Source organism: Pongo abelii, chromosome 1 (assembly GCF_028885655.2).
Source record: "Pongo abelii isolate AG06213 chromosome 1, NHGRI_mPonAbe1-v2.0_pri, whole genome shotgun sequence".
NCBI classification, from domain to species: Eukaryota; Metazoa; Chordata; class Mammalia; order Primates; family Hominidae; genus Pongo; species Pongo abelii.
This window is the reverse complement of record NC_071985.2, coordinates 173,518,987-173,535,656: the sequence shown is the minus strand read 5'-3', so window position 1 is coordinate 173,535,656 and position 16,670 is coordinate 173,518,987. Positions and strand designations below refer to the sequence as shown.

Below are 16,670 nucleotides of genomic sequence, written 5' to 3'. Positions count from 1 at the left end.
GTGGCAATAGTTGGAAATGGGAAGACTTGTGTTTGAAAAATATTTGACAGAGCACCGTGACCTACTGTGGGGCAGATGAGAGCGATGAATGATCAGGAAGTCAAGAATGGTATCCTGAGACAGAGATACTTCTACATGTCAAAAATACAACATGCCATCCTTCATCCCAGAGCTACAGAACAAGACATGTGGATTAGCCATCCAGGTCAAAGGTTCCATGTGGAGCTCAGGAGCAAGGCCTGAGTGTGGGATAAAAATTGTCATTGCACACATAGGACTGGATGAGCTGACCCTAAGAGATGTAGGGAGTGAGATGAACATAGGAGAGAATCCAGGAGGGAAGAGAAAGAAGAGCCTAAGAAGAGCCTACCAAAGAGACGAAGCTAATAATGAGTAGAGGCTGGACCTGCACCCAGCTCTTTGGACACCAGACTTTTCCACTGTCCCAGAAAGTTGCAGAATTAAGCCATCTGTGGCTTAACATGCCTTGAGAGCATACTGTGACCTAGGATCTTTATACACATTACCCCATCTAGGACTTAGACACAGCTCCGTGGTTAATGAGACGATCCCCATCGACAGATAAGGAAACTGAGTCTCTGGTCAGCAAATGACCTAACCAGAGTTATCCAAGTTTGTCTGACTCCTAAGTCTGTGCTCATGTTACTAAACCATGTTTCTGCCTTTAAGATAAAATATGGCTCCTCACTATTTCCTGGGAGAGGCAGACATTAACAGCTATTTACAATTCAATCTGAGAAATGTAGAAATAAAGGTGAATGCTGAGAGCCCCCATTCATAAACAAAATTCTCTATGCTTTTTTTTTTTTTTTTTTGGTACCATGTGGTGATCTAGGAGTTGGCTGGATTGTGTATAAATGGTTTTTCTCTAGTAAGACGATAGCAGTCCATTTGGAGGGCAAGATGAGCCACCACGGAAATACCCGGTCCCACACATGCCTGTGGCTACCCTCTAAAATTCCCAACCTGGCCGGAGGCACTCAAAGCAAAACCTCCTGTTCCCTCCCAGGACGACTGGCGCCTGGAGCCTGCCTTTTGCCCCTGCCAGAGGCTTAGGCCAGCCTCAGAGTGATGGCGTTGCAGGGAGGCAGAACAAACGGAGCTGGAGCAGCTCCCCGCTCTGAGCCCAGTCATCTCTCCCAGAAGAGGTGTGAGCAGGCTTCTGGGCTTTGTCACCACAGGGAAACTAGGCTGACGGGCACATTGCCTTAGATGAAACTAAGCCAATGGCATGCACTCATGGAGCCAGCTTGGGCATAGACAAAAAGAGAGGCAGGAGCACATGGAAAGAGGCTTCTAATCTCAGCTCCATCATTTTTGATCTTTATGATCCTGGGCAATTTGCTTACCCTCTTCCTGCCTGTGTCTTCAGCTATAATATGGGCTGACTGTGTTTGACTCTATAGACTGTCAGGGTAACTCTAAGTCTGAATGCAAATGTACACCTACAAGTCACTTGATATCTGAGTTATGCCCCAGCCCATACTGAATTCCAAGTCCCCCTAGATTGTAAACTTCAGGAGGACGGAGACTGCATCACTTATTGGCTCTGATGTCTGTCTTTCTATATCTTTTCATGTTTAGAACAGTAGTTTGAACTCAGTGTGTATCCAATAAATATTTACTGAATACTTAATCAGCTAATGTAAGATGTTTTAGATAGTAGCCATTAAATACATCTCATGAAATTGACAGAAAAACCCACAATAATCTTGGCCACATGTTATGGAGCAAAGCAAGTACTAGGGGTACTACCAATAGAGCAAAGTAAGTACTTCGAGAAGCCCCAGGAGTTAGCCCAAGACAATCCCATGAAGCCCAGGCCATGTGAGGGCAGAGTCTGTGTTTAAATAGCTGGCTGAAGAGTTCTGATGGACCAGCTGGACTAGAACAACTCCACTTCATGAAATCTTAGAAAACCTCAAAGTCAAAAGAGATATTAAATGTTTCTAGTCCAATCAATTGATTTTATAGCTGAGGAGAGTTAGTTATAGAGAGGGAAATAAGTTGGTGGCTCATAATTTGGATCCTGAAGCCCTCCTCTTCTATTTACTAGCTATTTGACCTCCTGCAGCTTCTATTTCCTCATCTGTGAAGTAAATATAATAATAGGACCTCTCTCATTGGGTTGTCATGAGTATTAAATGTGATAATATATGTGAAGAACCTAGAAGAGTCTGTAGCATATGATAAATGCAAATAACTCTTAGCAATGACTATTTCGTTATTTCTATATTATTTATTATTATAATTGTTAACTGATTTAAAGGCTCATTTCAATGGGTTTTTTTTCCCAACCATAATTTGTTTTAAAATTGTATTTTTGAGAATCGGTAGGATCTGTTGATGCAAAACTATATCCATCCTTCAAACCATGTGATCTTTTATTTAAAGTAAAATGCAGAACTTTATATGGGGCCCCCTGAAATCAAAATGTGTTTACAGCTTCATGACTCTGAGCATTGTCTACATGGCTGTTTCTGCCTGGGCTGCCCTTCCTCTCTGCCCAAGCAAGTATGTCCTCGTTCAAGGCCTTGCTTCAAGGTGGCCACCTCTGTGAAATGCTCACTCTTTTCCCAGGCAGTAGTTATTCCTTCCTTTGGGTTCATACTACACTCTTCTCTTACCTTTTGTAGCACTTGCCATGTTTTTTTGTTATTTTTTTATTTCTACCCAGCTGCCCTGTCAGATTAGGAACTCCCTGAGGAAAGGGACCATGCCACTTTATTATTATTATTAGTAGTAGTAGTAGTAGTAGTAATATTTTGCCTTATTTTTATAGCTTTATTGAGCTCAGTGTCTGACATACAGTATGCAACCAAATGTTTTTATTTATTGTTTTTGAAGTTTTTATAATGATATTTATATCAGATACAAAGAGTGCACCAAATGTCTAAGTACAGTTTAAACAAAATACCAAAATGAACACCAGTATTCCCACCACCAAACCTATGAAAGAGAATATTGCCAGTACCTTTTAAGTGTAAGTTTTTAACTGTATAAGTAAATACATGTTACCTGTTTTCTTAATTTTGCTTAGTGTTTTAGCTCTTTGAGGTAATTTTGAATCTTGATTTGAACATGTCCCGTAATAAGCTATTTTTCCAAGTGTTAGCATCTGAAAATATGAGCTTTTCTTCTATATCATCTTCTACTCCATTATTAAGCATATTGATTAAACCAAGACCAAGGACAAATCTAGAGACCTCCTTACATGGTTGTGATTACTATTGCCTGTGGTTGTTCAGCCAGTCACCTGACTATTCCATCATACAAGCCTCATTTCAAGGAGAGCTAACGTTTATTTGGTGTTTAACATATAATAAACCATTTATGTGTGACAGCTTACTTAATCTTTACAAAAGTCCTCCAGCATTCATGCATTCCTCCCATTTTGGAGTTGAGGAAACTGAGGCTCAGAAAGGCTACCTTACGTAAGATCACCCAGCTGAGAACTGGGCAGAGTCAGGACTAGAATCACGATGGGCCTTTGTCCCAACCCATACTTTCTCTTCTGTTGTTCACTGGTATATCAGGGAACACTTAATGGAAACTTTTTAGAAATGAAGATTCCCTAACCTACTTGTCATCAAGGCCAGAAGGTTATGTTCAGTTTGAGTAAGTCTGTGTTGGCTCTAATGGCCTTTGCTTTCTGCTCTTCAAAACAGATGAAAGACTCAAAGAAGTAATGGTAGCCTAAAATTAAGACTATAATTTGGCAGAGACAAATATAGAACCCGATGCCTGACTGCTTTCAGTTTTTGTAACACTGGGCATGTTATTTAACTCTCTGCCTCAGTCTGCATATCCGTACAATAGGAATAATAACAGAATTTTCCCTTAGAGTTACTGTGAAGATTAAGTGATTTAATACCTGTAATATGCTTAGAATCAGGCCTTTACTAAGTACACAGTAAGTCTCAACTATTGTTGCTGCCAGCAGTGCTGTTATTACTGGGAAGTCAATGTCCTGCATGGACACCTGTCATCAATGTGGTATGATGAGCTCCCCTTCTTTAGGGTCGTGGAGCAGCCTCCAGGCCAAGACAGCCATCGGCATGGAAGGAGCTTTCACAAAAAGATTTTTAAATATTTAGGTTTGTTGCAAAAGATTAAACAACACATAAGTACACAAGTGTGCGTTCTTTCTCTCTCTCTCAAAACAAACTTGGAATTCCTAGATTCTTCTGAGAACACAGGGTTTGAGAGTGACTAAAAGTATTCTTTGTTTCCTTGCTTTACACAGGATGTCTGAGGAGAAGCATGTGCTATTCCAGATGAGTGGGCACAAACAGAGGTCAATTCAAAACTTTCTCCCTGGACAGAGCCAAGTAAAACCATTCTCTGACATTTCTGAGCAGCAAAGCAGCAAAGCCACAATCTTCTAATGAAGTCTTGCTGCAGCTGATGCAGTAACATTCCCAAATTGTGGGACAGGGGATGGGAAGAAGGGAGGTGAAGTGTATCCTTCCTAAGCAATTTATGCATACAAGTAAAGAGCATTATCATAGACTTTGAGGTCAACATCTGCCTCAGTTCAAATCCCATCGTGGTCATCCATGTACTAACCATAGACAACTTACACAACCTCTCGGGGACTAATCTGTCAAATGGGGCCAAGAGTTCTGGAAGCAAGGGGCTGCAGGACACAGAAAGAGATGACTTGACTTTGGCTCTACCTGTGCAAACCCTGGGTCCTAAGTGGTAATGAATATGGACTGCCTCATTCATCTCAAAGAAGCTCTGGGACTTAGGAAAGCAATTTCTAGAATTGGTATGTGATAAAATTTTCACTGGGCAAAGAAAGGCAGAGTGGTGAAAATAAGTACCAGTTAGTATGCTCTCCTTGTGGCTGGAACATTCGCCATAGCTCACTCATGCATTCTTTCTCTCTCATACACACCACACTCATACTCACCCACCTGAATAATTTCCATGCATGTTTTAAATCTTAATTCATATACCATTTCCTCGGAGAAGCATTCCCTGTCACCTAGACTGAATTAGGTACCTCACTTGTGTGCTCTCTTACTACCTTTTGGCTTTCCCTCATTTACTTCTAACAGTTGGTAATTACATATTTGTGTAATGATCTCATTAATATTTGTCTTAAGGTAGCCAATTGTCCCAGGTTGGCTGAAACTGAGGGGTTTTCCAGAAGGCAAGACTTTCAGTGCTGAAACTGGGAAAGTCCTGGCCAAACCTGCATAATTGTTCACTCTGGTCTGCTTCCCTCTCAAGATCAGATGCTCTATGAGGACAGGCACTGTGCTCTTGTTCACCATTTATCTCTGTGCCTGGCACAGACCTGAACTGGGAACTCAGGAAACATCTGTTGAACCAGTAAAGAAATGAATGTATATGTTAATGTAAGCTGAACTTACTTTTCTTATGAAAGCCTGTCTTTTTTCTCCCTGAGATTATTCTGTTTTGATGTTAAAATGTCCCTTTTGAAAAATTATCCTTATTTGACAAAATTTAAAGTTGACAGTGTTATGCTGTTTTTGTTTTTTGCCTTCCTTCCCCCCCTTCCCCACCTTCCCATTCTGGGGTTGGAAATCCTACTGATTTGAGGAATCACTAGTTGAGTAAAGACAGAACCAGGGTAGCTGAGGTCAAGACAAATAAGGTCTGTCCCCATGCTAAAATGCTAGTAATCACTTCTGTATCCTCTGGGCCTAGCACATTACCAAGCACATAGTAAGGGCTGAGTAAATATTTGTGAAATATATAAATGAATAGATTTTCTGCCCAGCCTCAAGACCTGCTGGAATACAACTTGTATGCCTAACTCCCTTTTCTTCCCTACCCTCTAGCTAAACATTTCTGTGACCATAAATGTGACTTCAGCATTCCTTACTGCTGAATAGATGAGAAGCATGTACCACTGCAGATGAATGAACACATGGTCTATCCCCACCTGTTCTAGTTCATCTCTTTAAATGCTTTCCTTACAGTTGAAGGGACTGCTATGGTCTGTTAAAAAATAATAATAGTAATAAAATAAAAAATAAAAAACAATGGCACTATCTTGATTACTGAGAGGAGCTCTCTTACCCACATGGCTTTGTTCAAGCTCTTCCCTCTACCTGGAATGTCTGTTTTACTTTAGCAAAATCCTACTAGTCTTTTCAAACTTAGCTTATGTCCCTTTCTCTAAGAAGCCACCTCTGTACCATTCCACTTGTCAAAAATAAAATGAGAACAAGTTAGGGAAAATTTGAAAGTTTGCTATCTTACAAAAAGTACCAGTTGCCATCAGCAAGACTTCAAGTGGTAAGAAGCTCACCTTATGGCAGTTACAGTGCAGTTTATGAAGCATTAAGGAGAAAGTATTTTGACCTTTTTAGTCATTGGCTGTTATGTATTAACATTTTTTTTTGGAGGAATCAGGACTGTTAAACTGATTTGTCTTATAGCTGGTTGATTTAATTTTCCTGAATCATGCTGACAAGGACCTAATGCTTACATTTTAATTTCATCAAATCATGCTGACAGGGAGATAAAGCTTATGTTTTATGCTTTGTTTATAATGAGAGCTAGCAACTCAGGGAAATCAGAATGACTTAAGTTTTACTACTTGACTCTGGGCAGTTGGCCTTGAGGTATATATCTAAACGGTGGCCTCTACCTTTGTATAATCTTTAGCACATTCCTCACCTCCTGTGCCCATCCACAATATTTTGTATTTTGTCTTTACCATCTCATGAACCACACTATATTCTGTTTGTCTATTTATTTGTATAGCTCCTCCACTAGATGGGAGCTTCTTGAAAGTAAGAATTCTGATTCATCTTTGTATCCCCAGCACCCAATAGGGGGACAGGATTGCTATTAGGTAGCAGTACATATTTGTAAAAGGAAAGAAATATATCAGTTATTATAGTTCCCCAAATGCTAAGTTACAGACAAATAGAAAACCTTAGTGACAAACAACAGTAGACATTTATTTTTGCTCACAAGTTTGTTGGTTGGCTAGGTGAGTCTGATGATCTGGGCTAGTCAATGCTGGTCACCTACAAATATTTGCTGGTGTTACCTGGGTTCTTTCACATATCTGGGACATCACCTGAGACAACTGAACAGACTCAGCTCTGTTGCACATCTCCTGTCACCCAGCAGCCTTGTCAGGGCATGTTCTTGTGGCCAAGTTCAAGGAGCGAAAGACAGAACAGAAGCATACAGCCCTTTTGAGACCTAGGCTTGGAAAACTGGCCCAGTGTCACATCTTCCTCATTCTCTTGGCAAATCAAGTCACAAGACTGGCATACATTGAAAGGGTAGGGAGATAGACCCACATCTCAATGTGAGGAGCTGCAAAGTCTCATTGCAAAGGATGTTGACACAGGAAGGGTGGAGAATGGGGACCACCTTTGCAATCTCTGCCATAGTGAGGGAGCCAGCAGGGAAACACCTTATCAGTTTCTTTCCAAAATGATCATTTTTATTACCTTGACATTTAAATGAATTTGTCAGGAAAGTTTCTAAAAAAAGGAGCCATGGCCTTTCTTGGGAGAGAGTGACTTCCCCACCATAAAAGGCATTCAATAAGAAGCTGAATTCCATGGTCATAGAAATATTAGGAGGAGAACCCTTCCTCTACCCCTGAGAGTCAGTGTTTTTACATATTTTCCATCTTTCTTTCCAGATCAGCAAAGACCCGATTTTTGTACCAGGCGTCTGGGGCCCTTATTTCTCAGCCATGTTACCTGGGTTCTGGCTGAATGAAGGTGGTCAGAGCGTTACTGGAAAATTGGTAAGTTGACACTTTCTCAATAAGGTCATGGATGTTTTTATGTCATTGATTAGTCCATTTTGTCACATGACCCATATACCCAGTATCTGGAGGATTTGCAGACCCCTGAATCGGGGTGTACTTTCTCTTAGCGCACAGCCTAACATGTCGTACATGTGCAGCATATGTTGCTCAAGGAAGAAGTGTTACAGCAGGCAGTGATGACCAGCCCTTCTCACCTGATCTTTCCTTACGTCAATCCATTTTTCTCACAGTGATGACACTGATATTCTACTTTGTGAAAATGAAATGTTACTCCCCAGCCCAAATCCTTCAGTTTTCCCCATAGCCCCTTGAGACATGGCTCAGATAATATTCTGGCTACATTATACACTTCATGGTCTATCCCCTCCAGTCCCACACGTGTGCCTGTTATTTACACTAGATTGCTCTCCTCACAGCTTCTCCATGCCTCCTGTCATTGCACTTCTCTGTCCCTTTATACAGGCTTCTTTCCCTGCTTGGGGAGTTCTTTACCACCTCAGTAATTTTACTTGTCCTTTAAGATCCAACTCCAGCTCTTAGCACACTCTGTTATTCTTATTGGTTACTAATCCCCTTTTCTAGCACACTCTGAGCTCCTAAGGGCCATGTGGGACACAGTGGCTCATGCCTGTAATACCAGCACTTTGGGAGGCTGGGGCGGGCAGACCACCTGAGGTCTGAAGCTCAAGGACAGCCTGGCCAACATGGTGAAACCTCATCTCTACTAAAAATACAAAAATTAGCCGGGCTCGATGGTGGGCGCCTGTAATCTCAGCTACTCAGATACTCTCCTAAGACAGGAGAATCACTTGAATCTGGGAGGCACAGATTACAGTGAACTGAGATTGCACCACTGCACTCCAGTCTGGGCGACAAGAGTGAAACTCCGTCTCAAAAAAAACCCCACAAAATAAAGACAGGTTCTCTTTGTATCCAGCTCAGTGTCAGGTTTATAGAAGGTACTTAATACAAACTTGTTGAATTATTAAGGTTGTCCAATAGAGCAGACAGAAGATTCATAAAAGTGAGATGAGTGCTATAACAGAAGTACACGGTAGAGTTGGCACAAAGCTAGGTTAGGAAACTCTTTACAGGGGAGAAGGCATTGGTGCTGAGCCTTAAAAGATAAATAAGGACAAACCAGGCAAAGAAGGGTACAGATAGTCTACTTCGTAGGAAACTTGTATGGGAAGAAAGACATGGAAGTGAAAAATAACAAGGCTAATTTGAGGGTAATGGCAAATAGTCCAGAAGTTCAGCCGTGGCACAAACTATTCTTAGAAAAATGGCTAACAATAAAAGTTAGAGAGCAGGGCAGAGACCACATCTCTGTAAAACATGTTAAGGAATTGAACTTCGTCTAGCAGACCAAGGGGAACCAGTGAAAGGTTAGAAGAGTATGTGGACATGTTCATCTCTCAGTTGTAAAAATCTCTGCTTAGAAGCCATGAGGATAAAAGCCTGAGGACACATGGCCAGAGGCAGGGAGACTAGTTTTAGTAGGTTAGTCAACAGACAAAAAGCCACAAGCACTTGAATGAGGACAGTAATAATGATGACTGGGAATTGAGGTCAAGAGATTGGCAGGCTTCTGAGAGATCAAATGTGGAATACAGAGAAAGTGAGACCTAGGCTCGGTTACACACACTCACATTTACTGTTAAATTGAAAATATCTGCTTATGTTATGATGTGATTTGCCTACCAACTCTTCTAAATGTTCAGCCAATTGAAAATGATCTTATTCAAAGCTGGATGTGCATGCAAATATCTGTGAGTTTACATTTCTTGGTATAATCCTATTTTATACATGACTGCCTCAAATTCTCTTTCAAAGTAAATGGAAGCATAGGTGGGTAGATGGATTCAAAGAGCATGTTCTGTGAGTTACTGTTGTGCCAGGCTACAGAAATGAATTAAATGAATTGGACCTCATCAGTCCCTGGTTTTAAGGAGCTCATACTTGGATGGGGAATCCCTGAGTATGAGATAAATCATGTTTGATTGGTCTCAGTAACCAGTTCTAGAAAAGTTGAGAAGGAAGACATCATCTATGGCTACAGTACAGTAGAAATGCAGCCCACTTTATATTCTCCTATTTAAACTTGTGCTATGTACTTAGTCAACTTATTTTATTTTACTTTCAGTTCCGGGATACAAGTGCAGAACCTGCAGGTTTGTTACATGGGAATATGTGTGCCATGGTGGTTTTCTGCACCTGTCAACCCATCATCTATGTTTTAAGCCCTCCATGCACTAGCTATGTGTCCTAATGCTCTCCCTCCCCTTGCCACCAACTCCCCAACTGGCCCCAGTATGTGTTGTCCCCCTCTCTGTGTCCATGTGTTCTCATTGTTCAACTCCCACTTACGAGTGAGAGCATGCAGTGTTTGGTTTTCTGTTCCTGTGTTAGTTTGCTGAGGATGATGGCTTCCAGCTTCATCCATGTCCCTGCAAAGGGATCTCATTCCTTTTTATGAATGCATAGTATTCCATGGTGTATATGTGCCACAATTTCTTAAGCCAGTCTATCACTGATGGGCATTTGGGTTGGTTCCATGTCTTTGCTATCGTAAATAGTGCTACAGAGTTCCAAGATGGCCGAATAGGAACAGCTCCAGTCTACAGCTCCCAGCATGAGCAATGCAGATGAGTGATTTCTGCATTTCCAACTGAGGTACCGGGTTCATCTCACTGGGGTTTGTCAGACAGTGGGTGCAGGACAGTGGGTGCAGCCCACAGACCGTGAGCCGAAGCAGGGCGAGGCATCGCCTCACCGGGAAGCACAAGGGGTCCAGGAATTCCCTTTCCTAGCCAAGTGAAGCCATGACAGACAGCACCTGGAAAATTGGCTCATTCCCACACTGCTACTGCGCTTTTCCAATGGTCTTAGCAAACGGCACACCAGAAGATTGTATCCCACGCCTGGCTCGGAGGTTCCCACGTCCACAGAGCCTTGCTCACTGCTAGCAAAGCAGTCTCAGATCCAACTGCAAGGCAGCAGCGAGGCTGGGGAACGGGCGCCCGCCATTGCTGAGGCTTGAGTAGGTAAACAGAGTGGCCTGGAAGCTCTAACTGGGTGGAGCCCACCTCAGCTCAAGGAGGCCTGCCTGCCTCTGTAGACTCCACCTCTGAGGGCGGGGCATAGCTGAACAAAAGGCAGCAGAAACTTCTGTACACTTAAACATCCCTCTCTGACAGCTTTGAAGAGAGCAGTGGTTCTCCCAGCACAGAGATTGAGATCTGAGAATGGACAGACTGCCTCCTCAAGTGGGTCCCGGACCCCCCCCAGTAGCCTAACTGGGAGACACCTCCCAGTAGGGGCTGACTGACACCTGATACAACCAGGTGCCCCTCTGAGACAAAGCTTACAGAGGAAGGATCAGGCAGCAACATTTCTGCAATATTTGCTGTTCTGCAGCCTCCACTGGTGATACTCAGGGTCTAGAGTGGACCTCCAGCAAACTCCAACAGACCTGCAGCTGAGGGTCCTGACTGTTAGAAGAAAAACTAAAACAGAAAGGACATCCACACCAAAACCCCATCTGTACGTCACCACCATCAAAGACCAAAGGTAGATAAAACCACAAAGATGGGGAAAAAACAGAGCAGGAAAACTGAAAATTCTAAAAATCAGAACGCCTCTCCTCCTCCAAAGGAACGCAGCTTCTCACCAGCAACGGAACAAAGCTGGATGGAGAATGACTTTGACGAGTTGAGAGAAGAAGTCTTCAGATGATCAAACTACTCCGAGCTGAAGGAGGAAGTTCGAACCCATGGCAAAGAAGTTAAAAACCTTGAAAAAAGATTAGATGAATGGCTAACTAGAATAACCAATGCAGACAAGTCCTTAAAGGACCTGATGGAGCTGAAAACCACGGCACGAGAACTACGTGACAAATGCACAAGCCTCAGTAGCCGATTTGATCAACTGGAAGAAAAGGTATCAGTGATGGAAGATCAAATGAATGAAATGAAGCGACAAGAGAAGTTTAGAGAAAAAACAATGAAAAGAGACGAACAAAGCCTCCGAGAAATATGGGACTATGTGAAAAGACCAAATCTACATCTGATTGGTGTACCTGAAAGTGACAGAGAGAATGGAACCAAGTTGGAAAACACTCTGCAGGATATTATCCAGGAGAACGTCCCCAAACTAGCAAGGCAGACCAACATTCAGATTCAGGAAATACAGAGAACGCCACAAAGATATTCCTCGAGAAGAGCAACTCCAAGACACATAATTGTCAGATTCACCAAAGTTGAAATGAAGGAAAAAATGTTAAGGGCAACCAGAGAGAAAGGTCGGGTTACCCACAAAAGGAAGCCCATCAGACTAACAGCTGATCTCTCGGCAGAAAATCTACAAGCCAGAAGAGAGAGGGGGCCAATATTCAACATTCTTAAAGAAAAGAATTTTCAACCCAGAATTTCATATCCAGACAAACTAAGCCTCATAAGTGAAGGAGAAATAAAATACTTTACAGACAAGCAAATGCTGAGAGATTTTGTCACCACCAGGCCTGCCCTAAAAGAGCTCCTGAAGGAAGCACTAAACATGGAAAGGAACAACCGGTACCAGACGCTGCAAAAACATGCCAAATTGTAAAGACAATCGAGGTTAGGAAGAAACTGCGTCAACTAACAAGCAAAATAACCAGCTAACGTCATAATGACAGGACCAAATTCACACATAACAATATTAATCTTAAATGTAAATGGGCTAAATGCTCCAATTGAAAGACACAAACTGGCAAATTGAATAAAGTGTCAAGACCCATCCATGTGCTGTATTCAGGAAACCCATCTCACGTGCAGAGACACACATAGTTTCAAAATAAAGGGATGGAGGAAGATCTACCAAGCAAATGGAAAACAAAAAAAAGCACGGGTTGCAATCCTAGTCTCTGGTAAAACAGACTTTAAACTAACAAAGATCAAAAGAGACAAAGAAGGCCATTAACATAATGGTAAAGGGATCAATTCAACAAGAAGAGCTAACTATCCTAAATATATATGCACCCAATACAGGAGCACCCAGATTCATAAAGCAAGTCCTTAGATACCTACAAAGAGACTTAAACTCCCAGACAATAATAATGGGAGACTTTAACACCCCACTGACAACATTAGACAGATTAAAGAGACAGAAAGTTAACAAGGATACCCAGGAATTGAACTCAGCTCTGCACCAAGCGGACCTAATAGACATCTACAGAACTCTCCACCCCAAATCAACAGAATATACATTCTTCTCAGCACCACACCACACCTATTCCAAAATTGACCACATAGTTGGAAGTAAAGCACTCCTCAGCAAATGTAAAAGAACAGAAATTATAACAAATGGTCTCTCAGATCACAGTGCAATCAAACTAGAACTCAGGATTAAGAAACTCACTCAAAACCGCTCAACTACATGGAAACTGAACACCTGCTCCTGAATGACTACTGGGTACATAACCAAATGAAGGCAGAAATAAAGATGTTCTTTGAAACCAATGAGAACAAAGACAGAACATACCAGAATCTCTGGGACACCTTCAAAGTAGTGTGTAGAGGGAAATTTATAGCACTAAATGCCCACAAAAGAAAGCAGGAAAGGTCTAAAATTGACACCCTAACATCACAATTAAAAGAACTAGAGAAGCAAGAGCAAACACATTCAAAAGCTAACAGAAGGCAAGAAATAACTAAGATCAGAGCAGAACTGAAGGAGATAGAGACACAAAAAAACCCTTCAAAAAATCAATGAATCCAGGAGCTGGTTTTTTGAAAAGATCAACAAAATTGATAGACCACTAGCAAGACTAATAAAAAAGAAAAGAGAGAAGAATCAAATAGACACAATAAAAAATGATAAAGGGGATATCACCACCAATCCCATAGAAATACAAACTACCATCAGAGAATACTATAAACACCTCTACGCAAATAAACTAGAAAATCTAGAAGAAATGGATAAATTCCTGGACACATACACCCTCCCAAGACTAAACCAGGGAGAAGTTGAGTCTCTGAATAGACCAATAACAGGCTCTGAAATTGAGGCAATAATTAATAGCTTACCAACCAAAAATAGTCCAGGACCAGACGGACTCACAGCCGAATTCTACCAGAGGTACAAGGAGGAGCTAGTACCACTCCTTCTGAAACTATTCCAATCAATAGAAAAGGGGGAATCCTCCCTAACTCGTTTTATGAGGCCAGCATCATCCTGATACCAAAGCCTGGCAGAGACACAACAAAAAAAAGGAATTTTAGACCAATATCGCTGATGAACATCGATGCAAAAATCCTCAATAAAATACTGGCAAACCGAATCCAGCAGCACATCAAAAAGCTTATCTACCATGATCAAGTGGGCTTCATCCATGGGATGCAAGGCTGGTTCATCATACGCAAATCAATAAATGTAATCCAGCATATAAACAGAACCAAAGACAAAAACCACATGATTATCTCAATAGATGCAGAAAAGGCCTTTGACAAAATTCAACAACCCTTCATGCTAAAAACTCTCAATAAATTAGGTATTTATGGGACATGTCTCAAAATAATAAGAGCTATCTGTGACAGACCCACAGCCAATATCATACTGAATGGGCAAAAACTGGAAGCATTCCCTTTGAAAACTGGCACAAGACAGGGATGCCCTCTCTCACAACTCCTATTCAACATAGTGTTGGAAGTTCTGGCCAGGGCAATCAGGCAGGAGAAGGAAATAAAGGGCATTCAATTAGGAAAAGAGGAAGTCAAATTGTCCCTGTTTGCAGATGACATGATTGTATATCTAGAAAACCCCATCGTCTCAGCCCAAAATCTCCTTAAGCTGATAGGCAACTTCAGCAAAGTCTCAGGATACAAAATCAATGTACAAAAATCAGAAGCATTCTTATACACCAATAACAGGCAAACAGAGAGCCAAATCATGAGTGAACTCCCATTCACAATTGCTTCAAAGGGCAATACCTAGGAATCCAACTTACAAGGGATGTGAAGGACCTCTTCAAGGAGAACTACAAACCACTGCTCAATGAAATAAAAGAGGACACAAACAAATGGAAGAACATTCCATGCTCATGGATAGGAAGAATCAATATCGTGAAAATGGCCATACTGCCCAAGGTAATTTATAGATTCAATGCCACCCCCATCAAGCTACCAATGACTTTCTTCACAGAATTGGAAAAAACTACTTTAAAGTTTATATGGAACCAAAAAAGAGCCCGCATTGCCAAGTCAATCCTAAGCCAAAAGAACAAAGCTGGAGGCATCATGCCACCTGAGTTCAAACTATACTACAAGGCTACAGCAACCAAAACAGCATGGTACTGGTACCAAAACAGAGATATAGACCAATGGAACAGAACAGAGCCCTCAGAAATAATGCCACATATCTACAACTATCTGATTTTTGACAAATCTGACAAAAACAAGCAATGGGGAAAGGATTCCCTATTTAATAAATGGTGCTGGGAAAACTGGCTAGCCATATGGAGAAAGCTGAAACTGGATCCCTTCCTTACACCCTATACAAAAATTAATTCAAGATGGATTAAAGACTTAAATGTTAGACCTAAAACCATAAAAACCCTAGAAGAAAACCTAGGCAATACCATTCAGGACATAGACATGGGCAAGGACTTCATGTCTAAAACACCAAAAGCAATGGCAACAAAAGCCAAAATTGACAAATGGGATCTAATTAAACTAAAGAGCTTCTGCACAGCAAAAGAAAATACCATCAGAGTGAACAGGCAACTTACAGAATGGGAGAAAATTTTCGCAAGCTACTCATCTGACAAAGGGCTAATATCCAGAATCTACAATGAACTCAAACAAATTCACAAGAAAAAAACAAACAACCCCATCAACAAGTGGGTGAAGGATATGAACAGACACTTCTCAAAAGAAGACATTTATACAGCCAAAAGACACATGAAAAAATGCTCATCATCACTGGTCATCAGAGAAATGCAAATCAAAACCACAATGAGATACCATCTCACACCAGTTAGAATGGCGATCATTAAACAGTCAGGAAACAACAGGTGCTGGAGAGGATGTGGAGAAATAGGAACACTTACACTGTTGGTGGGACTATAAGCTAGTTCAACCATTGTAGAAGTCAGTGTGGTGATTCCTTAGGGATCTAGAACTAGAAATACCATTTGACCCAGCGATACCATTACTGGGTATATACCCAAAGGATTATAAATCATGCTGCTATAAAGACACATGCACACATATGTTTATTGCGGCACTATTCACAATAGCAAAGACTTGGAACCAACCCAAATGTCCAACAATGATGGACTGGATTAAGAAAATGTGGCACATATACACCATGGAATACTATGCAGCCATAAAAATGATGAGTTCATGTCCTTTGTAGGGACATGGATGAAGCTGGAAACCATCATTCTCAGCAAACTATCACAAGGACAAAAAACCAGACACCGCATGTTCTCACTCATAGGTGGGAATTGAACAATGAGAACACATGGACACAGGAATGGGAACATCACACACCAGGGCCTGGTGTGGGGTGGGGTGAGTGGGGAGGGATAGCATTAGGAGATATACCTAATATTAAATGACGAGTTAATGGGTGCCGCACACCGACATGGCACGTGTATACATATGTAACAAACCTGCACGTTGTGTACATGTACCCTAAAACTTAAAGTGTAATAAATAAATAAATAAATAAATAAAATATTATAATGATGGTAATATTAATTGTAATAATTGTAGCTTACTATTTTTGTGTGAGAGGGATTTATAGACATAATTCTGTTAAACTTTGAATGATAGTCGTAATTACAAAGCCTGATATTATTTTGAAGGCTTGTTTCCAATCTCAA

The 16,670-nt window shown here is 41.3% G+C and overlaps 1 protein-coding gene across 23 annotated transcripts in view; it reads left to right on the top strand.

Moving 5' to 3' along the window:
• The window catches only part of FGGY (FGGY carbohydrate kinase domain containing), a 492,018-nt gene that overhangs the window by 308,882 nt on the left and 166,466 nt on the right, over positions 1-16,670 (top strand). For all 23 annotated transcript variants that reach the window (XR_008514557.2, XR_008514537.2, XR_008514552.2 and 20 more), the window contains one exon: positions 7,670-7,777. Coding sequence is in view for 18 of the 23 variants with exons in the window: in XM_024235117.3 (XP_024090885.2) it covers positions 7,670-7,777 (108 nt within the window). In the remaining 5 variants the exon portion in view is untranslated. The remainder of the gene's footprint in view (positions 1-7,669; positions 7,778-16,670) is intronic.